This window comes from Bidens hawaiensis, unplaced genomic scaffold (genome assembly GCF_021521415.1).
Source record: "Bidens hawaiensis isolate Kalapana, Puna unplaced genomic scaffold, B.hawaiensis_p1.1 tig00019368_1, whole genome shotgun sequence".
In the NCBI taxonomy this organism is placed as follows: Eukaryota; Viridiplantae; Streptophyta; class Magnoliopsida; order Asterales; family Asteraceae; genus Bidens; species Bidens hawaiensis.
Genome location: NW_027492944.1, coordinates 472,275 through 480,340, shown reverse-complemented (window position 1 = coordinate 480,340; position 8,066 = coordinate 472,275). Strand labels below are relative to the sequence as shown.

At 32.5% G+C, this 8,066-nt stretch overlaps 1 protein-coding gene across 1 annotated transcript; it reads right to left on the bottom strand.

Annotated features, from left to right (window-relative positions):
• Window positions 1–1,689, bottom strand: LOC143558248 (stem-specific protein TSJT1-like). Its single transcript, XM_077047121.1, has 3 exons — window positions 1,202–1,689; window positions 464–584; window positions 1–379 (listed from the first exon to the last, which is right to left on the bottom strand). The coding sequence occupies exons 1-3, from the start codon at window positions 1,652–1,654 to the stop codon at window positions 180–182; spliced, it is 774 nt and encodes a 257-aa protein (XP_076903236.1). The 5' UTR covers window positions 1,655–1,689; the 3' UTR covers window positions 1–179.
• Window positions 1,690–8,066: the final 6,377 nt, after the last annotated feature.

The window sequence follows — 8,066 nt, the reverse complement described above, 5'->3', positions numbered from 1 at the left end:
TTTCGATAACATGGCAATCTCAAGATTTTGAAGTATTTCAGTCAATTTAGATCCAAGCAACACTAGAAATTATGACAATTATTCCCAAACAAAATCAACAACTATTTACATTAAAAAACAAAAGGTCAAACTTTCAAAGTAAAGTGGGATGTCGAACATCGATCAAGATTCAACAAGAACTAAGAAGCATAATGATCCTCCCATTGAGTCCAATTAGCTTCGCTGCCCCTACGAGGAATCGAATTGACCCTTGAGTAAGTATCAACCTTGAAGTTAGCCCCACACATCACCCCTTCACTATCCACCCTTGGCATTGCCTTTATCTTGTTCATTGGATGCTCAAAACTCATTAAACCACCTTCACTATGGAACATACACCCTGCAAGTAACATATTTGTTACAAAAACCTCAAATATTGTTTTGAACTTGTGTTTTAAAGGTATTTAGATAATGAATATGTTACCTTTAGGGAAAGGTGCAAATGATTTGGCACAACCTGCTTTTATAACCTCTAAATCATCAGAAATAACCACCGACCCATCTGCCGCTATACCCCAATACAGCTTCACTCCTCCGTCTGAACCCTGTAAAACAAATTTTCATTCAGACATTTCATCTACACCTTGTAAGCATACAAAAAATTTCATTCATACATTTAATTATAGGTGTGCACCAAACAAAAATAACCGATCCAACATAGAAAAGATCAAACTAAAAGAATTGGTTTTATATTTTCTTATAAACCGAACCTATATATATGTTTGATTTTATATTTTTGTAAAAAAAAACCGAAATAAAATCAATAAATTTTCAAAAGTTGGAGTACTTATTAAGTAAATTTAAAATACATAACTTAAATATTTTAGCTAGTAACTTACATATTTTAGCTAAATGTATAATAATCAATTAGTTATTATTTATTAACGCCCAAATTCACTAATTTTAACCCACCACCACCACGGCACCACCCCCCCCCCAAAAAAAAACCCAAAATTTTCAAGGTCAAATAGTAAAATCAAAACCGAACTAAATTCAAACCAAAATAATCAAAACCCAACAACTTATGATAATTTGAAAAGTGAATTTTCGGGTTATGATTCGGTAACTTCGGTCTTAGCCTAAAAACGACCCAAATCGAATGGTGATCGCCCCTACATTTATCCGCAAACAAAAATAAATAAATAAAAGGCTTTAAATTTACCAGTGCGGTGAAAACAGTGCCAGCTTTACTATCATACACCACAAACGCAAAACTCCCTTCCAGATCCTTTATCACCTGATCAGCCGGGTACGGCCCACGGTCACGCAACGTCCGGTACGCTTCAATCACAAACATCGCTTCATTCGTGTTCTTCGACAGCCCGTACTGTTTGATCTGAGCACACAGATTATTCAAACTCCCCATGAACAAACAGTATATATCATCAAAAGCAGTAAACAGCCTTTGATGGACCGAGTACGGGCGTTCGGGCTTAACATAAGCCAGCACGGCCGTGTTACCGAACGTCATGGAGAACGTGTCTGTCGGGTGTACGGACAAGAACTCTGCTAAGGTTTCTTCTGGGAGTTTAGGTTGTTTGGAAGAGTGGTGGGAGGCTGGGCTTTTGAGCTCTTCTGGTGGGTGTGCAAATGCTTTGTGGAAGATTGCCAACATCTTGAAAGATAATAATATTATTGGGTAGGAAGAAAAAGGATGAAGAGGTAATAATAATAATAATAATGTTTAGGTGTGGAAGATGTTTTGTGTTTAAATAGAAGGGTGGTGGTGGTGGTGGTGGGGTAGGGTGGTGGGTGGCGGAGATACGTGGAGGTGAATAAGGTGATAACGATAACAATGGCGGATAAGATTCTCGTACTTCAATGTCATTTTATAAAATAAGATTCAAAGTTACGGATTCGTATTATTTTAAATAGACTTTTTTTTGCTTTTAACCATCTCGGCTTGCTCAGATGGCCAGCCAAGTGAATGTTAGAACTTGATGTCATTTGGCCACTCAGGTTCGAATTTGGATGGTGACACGGGTTTCTATTAGAGTGAGGAAACTCCTGTCAAGTGGCGGGGGGCTCGAAATTTCCCGTGGAACGCCTAGCAAACTCGGATGCCAAGCGTGGATCCGGTTAAGACAACATAGTCTTGGCCCGAGTGAAGTGGTTGGGTCTCTCGCTCGAGAGCTATGGCTCATTTAGCCTTTAAAAGAAAGTCACCGTTCGGAAAAAAAAACTTTTTTGCTTTTATATATAACCATAATTATTATGTTCTTTAATATTTTTAGATTATTTTTTTTTCTTTTAAGCGGAGTCAGCTGACACCATTTACGTTAATTATTATACAAAATTTAACAATTAAACAAGTTAATACAGATGATATAATAATATCTTTTAGTTAATTAGGTTGATATGAAACATATATACTTTTTAATTAAAGATGTTTGTATGAACGTTGCTAATATGGAATTTGCGTGTTTTGAATATAATATATTCGAAAAACACAATTTATTTTTAAAACACTACTAAGTAAGCCTTTAAAAAAATAAACCAATGAAGTTGTTTTAGCTTTTAACACGAGTTAGATCATCGAAACATTACCAATATTCTCGATCACAACTTCAAAGGTATGTAGTATTGAAATTTGGATTTATTTATGTTAGATAAAATAGACAGTAAAAAACCTGTCACTTGTAAAACACTTATTATAGAAAACAAAATAAAAGGGAAAAAAACAAAAAAAAAAACAAGTGATTTCAAAACGTGTAAATGGTATTCTGAAGTCTAAACTGAAATTCTTGACATTACCGTTTTAAATTAATATACATAAAAGAGAGTTATCAAATCTTTTATACTTGCCCTCCTTGCTTATTTATTTACCATAATATTCTGAAAAAAACAAAAAAATAGCTGATTAGAATATTTTAATTTGTTTCCCTAAAAGAAAAACCGGAATGAAACAAAACAAATGAACTCATTGTTTTCGGAGCCTACCAGATAAGATTTAGGTGTCAATCACCAGTTATCCAAAAACTGTCATTTCTTGGATACTGACAGGAGCCGTTGATTTATTCAATCCTGTGGGCGTCTGCCACGTCAGACTCTCACGTGACGTCGTGACACATTTGGAAGAAAGTTACAAAACCTGTCTAGAGTGAAAGCCCAATCAAATAATGAGTTCCAAACAAGAGCCCATTAAAGTGGGCCGAATATATTATTAATCCCCATGTTTAAAATTTTATTTATATTATAGGGTTAAGTTGTTGTACAAAGGCCAATAAAATTGGGAAGTGTGAGAAGTCATAACTAATTAAAATATGTCAGACAAAAAAAGGTACAAATGTAATAGCACACATTTTCTCTCTCCACATGCAATTCACATGTTAATTCCTTCATCATTTTTAAACGTCTATAATTTTTTCATATGATATTTTTTTTAAAATAAAATCACCATAATAACAAGCGTTTTTTTATATTTAATATGAGCATGATTTTGTTATATATAAATTTTTTTTACATCATTGTGTCTTTTTTTCGTCGTTGTGTCTTTCAACTGATCATTGTGTAAATTTTAAATACTAATAACACCGTATATAATAATATGTAAATGTAATGAAAAATACCAACAAATTATCTAATACATAAAAAAACAATGATAAATACATATTACATAATAGCCTGAAACGTAAAACACAATAATGAATACATATAACACAATGTCATGAAACGTAAGACACAATGGTAGATACATATAACACAATGACATAATGAAACACAATGAAATCTACATATTATACAATGACTAAAACACAATGATAAGTAAATGTTGAGCATAAAGACACAATGACGAACAAAAAGACACGATGATGGAATATTTGTTTTAATTTTTATTTTTAATATGAGTACAAATAAAAAAACACAATGACGGATAGGGCTGTAAACGAGCCGAGTCGAGCCGAGCCAGAGTGTGCTCGAGCTCGAGCTCGAACTTAATTGAGCTGGCTCGAGCTGAAAATCGAGCTCGAGCTCGGCTCTTTTAAAGCTCGAGCCGGAGCTCGAGCTTGTCGAGCCAGTCTCCTTTAATTTTTTTGAATTTTTTTATTTTTAATTTTGTAATTTCTTATTTTACAAATTTTGATATATAAAAGATAAAAAAATATTATTTTATCATACATATTATAAAAATTAATAATTAAAACTTTATATGTTTTATTTTCGTTATTCTTTTATAAGGTTTTAGGTATCGAGTGACATAATATATGTATAAGTATGATATTATTATATATAGATATTAAAATTTAGGGTTTAATCTAAACGAGCCAACGAGCCGAGCTAACAAGTCGAGCCAAAACCGAGCCACGAGCCGAGCTGACCCTGGCTCGAGCTCGGCTCGTTCAGAAATCGAGCCGAGCTCATTTAGAGCCGAGCTTTTTTCGAGCTATTTTCGAGCGAGCCACGAGTCGCGGGGCTTTTTGAACACCCCTAATGACGGAAATCTATAATACAATGCATAGAAAAACTCAATTAAAAAACATAATGGACAAACCAAATAACACCATATAAAAAACTCACTATTTTTTTAATTTTTATATAACAAGATGATATTCATATTTAAGATAAAAAAACGCTTTTATTATGGTTAAACAAATTTTCTAAAAAAATGTCGCATGAAAAAGTTATACACGTTTTAAAATGATGAAGAAATTAACATGTGCTTTACATGTGGAGAGATAAAGTCACCATAAGTTGATTATTACCTTCATGCACTTTTTATCAATTTGTATTTTTAAATTAATCTCTACCATTCAAATTTAAGATTGATTGATTATATTTCTTCACCATTCTTATTTTTATTATACTTTGTATTTTAACTTACTTTCATATTATATACAGTCGAGTACTTGAGTTTGACCAAAATTAAACCAAATAAATTGTTACGTGTTTTATGTCGTACATGATGTAATGAAAGTTAGAAATAATAAGTGGTTATTATATGATTAAAAGAAGCTTACATTTTTTTAACTAGACTTATAATGAGCAAACAGATATAAAATATGTTGTATTACTAGTCAATTACATACATAGAAAAAGGATAAAAGACAATAATTCTTAACGTATCGTAACGTATAAAAATACCTATATTCATAAAAATTGATCAATGAAATCACATCCCAACATCTCAGAATCATCAATATATACCTAATTAATCATCGATTCACCAAAAAAACATATTTGGATCGTTAATCGATCAATTTTTTACTTTTTCTTCACGAAACCCGTTTTGAGCGTATTAATATTTTCTTGTGCGTTTTTGTATTTTGGATTTAAGCGTTTTGATTTTGCCATATATTTGCCTTTGAGCGTTTTGCTTTTGCCTTGAGCGTGATTCGCGTACGTTTAGATACGTTAAAGATTATTGTACGTTAACTTGCCTCTACATATATAAATATAATAATAGTAATTACAAAGTAAAACTAGTAAAGTTATATATTGATAAACCCTAGCTAACATAATATATCCACTGATATATGATAAAAAAAATTGCCCAAGGAATGTGAGTACCAGACTTGTACGAGATCACGTATACAAGTATAATTTGCCCGGTCATTCTTATATCTAAAATCTAATTATCTATATAATTGTCTACCAAAAAATCATAGATGTCACTCTCAGGTTGTTTCCCCCATTTTCTAGAGCCACCCGATTACTTGATTTATAATAGAGGTTTCTCATGCATTTGACCCGAATTCGCGGGTATGGGTCTTACCAAACCCGGATAGTCTTTAAATGGGTTATAACATCTCATTTATTTGTAAAACTATTTCATAATCAAACAATAATTTTCACGGGTCATGGGTCTCACCAAACCAGGATAACCCTGAAACGGGTTATAATATCTCATTTATTTGTAAAATAACCCCTTAAAATTTAAAGAATAATTTTCAGGGGTTATGGGTCTTATCAAACTCTAATAGCCCTTAAATAGGTTATAATATCTCATTTATTGATAACCACTTTCATCATCAAACCCTAATTTAATTTATTTGTTTTACATGTTCTCCGTTGATGGTCTATCATCTCCATCGTCGGTTAACTTCCGATACTACCCACTATTGTCTACATCAACGCCCATTTTTTTCATTAGACAAATATTTGTGTTCATGTTTGTACATTTAAAAAATCAACATGCTCGTGTTCGTTTATGTTTGTTCGTTAAAAATCTAAAAAACCTAAACATCTCAACTGATAAACCCTAAACGTTAAAAAATGTAATAACAAACTAATATATATGTATTAAATTAAAACAGAACTACGTTAAAAAATAAAATAAATCATCATAAAATAACAAAAACGATTAAAAACAAAACTTTAAATAAACTTCCGTAACCCAGGAGGATCAAACTAGTATAAATATAACTCTTTCAAAGATTGGGTAGAACACAATATACAGAAAGTGGGCTAATAAAGATCTTAGGGGTTCATTTAGTAAACAAGGGAGGGTCATGTATTATATTAGAGTGTAAACGAGATAAAGTCGAGCTCCAGCTAGTTTAAACTTAAGCTTGGCTCGTTCAACATACAAAAGTTTGAGTTCAGTTCATTTCGAACTCTATTTTTGAAGATTGACCTTTGATTGTGGATAGTTTTTCAAACTAAGCTCAGCTCGAGCTCAAAAATATGGACATGATTTGGTTAGAGATGTCATTTGCGATGTCTTGAAATGAGCTGGGATCTCGGCAAAAAAAGAAGCTCTTTTGAATTTCCTCTCAAATCCTCTTGGAGGAAGGTCTACTCTTCGGCCAACATACGTTCTTGTGTTTGGATGGGCAAGGGGAAACACGCTTGTATTGACCTTACTGGAGTATCCCCCCTTGTTGGGCTTAGGGATACCGGGTTTGTTGCTAGGCAGGCTGTGTTGAAGGCGGAATCAGAAAAAATTGCTAAGCATGAGAAAACATGTATTGAGAATCAACACGTCTTTATTCATTTTGCTTTTGATACATTTGGGTCACTTGCCCCCGAAACTATCATGTTTCTTAAAAGAGTTCAACGGGCCGTGCATAGTAATTTATCGACGCCAAAGAACCATAACTTTGTTTTCAGTAGGATCGGGTTTGCTATTCAAAAAAGGTGGCGGTGCAGCATGTTGCCCGCTTATCCACCTCTCTATTGTAATTGGATCATTTTATTTAATATATTTGGTTTACTAAAAAAACTTTTATAGATTTACAAGTATATATAAATTGTATGCATGTATAATTTACTAGTTTTGAGCCTCCCGTGTTACGGGAGTTTATTTAAAGCTTTGTTTTTAATCGTTTTGTTATTTTATGATGATTATTGTATTTTTTAACGTAGTTTTGTTTTAATTTAATACATATATATATTAGGTTGTTATTATATTTTTTTAACGTTTGGGTTTTATCAGTTGAGATGTTTAGGTTTTTTAGATTTTTAACGAACAACATAAACGAACACGAGCATGTTGATTTTTTTAAATGTACAAACATGAACACAAATATTTGTCTAATGAAAAAAGAGGCGTTGATTTAGTTGACGATGGTGGGTAGTATTGGAAGTTAACCGACGATGGAGATGATAGACCAGCAACAAAGAACATTTAAAGCAAATAAATTAAATTAGGGTTTGATAATGAAAGAGTTTATCAATAAATGAGATCTTATAACCCATTTGAGGAATATTAGAGTTTGGTAAGACACATAACCAGTGAAAATTATTCTTTGATAATTAAGGGGTTATTTCACAAATAAATGAGATGTTATAACCCGTTTAAGGGTTATCCGGGTTTGGTGAGACCAATGACCCGTGAAAATTATTGTTTGTTTATGAAATAGTTTTACAATTAAATGAGGTGTTATAACCCATTTAAAGACTATCCGGGTTTGATGAGACCCATACCCGCGAATTCGGGTCAAATGTATGAGAAGCCTCCATTTATAAATCAAGAAATCTGGTGGCTCTAGAAAATGAGGGGAACAACCTAAGAGCGACACATAGGATTTTATAATAGACAATTATATAGATAGTTAGATATTACGATATAATAGATGTTTTGTTAT

Bases quoted from the DNA above. Each gene is read 5' to 3' on its own strand.
- LOC143558248 (XM_077047121.1), bottom strand. From the start codon at position 1,654: ATGTTGGCAATCTTCCACAAAGCATTTGCACACCCACCAGAAGAGCTC. The intron at 585-1,201 runs GTAAATTTAAAG...TTTGTTTTACAG, and splicing joins GCACTGTTTTCACCGCACTG to GGTTCAGACGGAGGAGTGAA. The intron at 380-463 runs GTAACATATTCA...TGTTACTTGCAG, and splicing joins ATTTGCACCTTTCCCTAAAG to GGTGTATGTTCCATAGTGAA.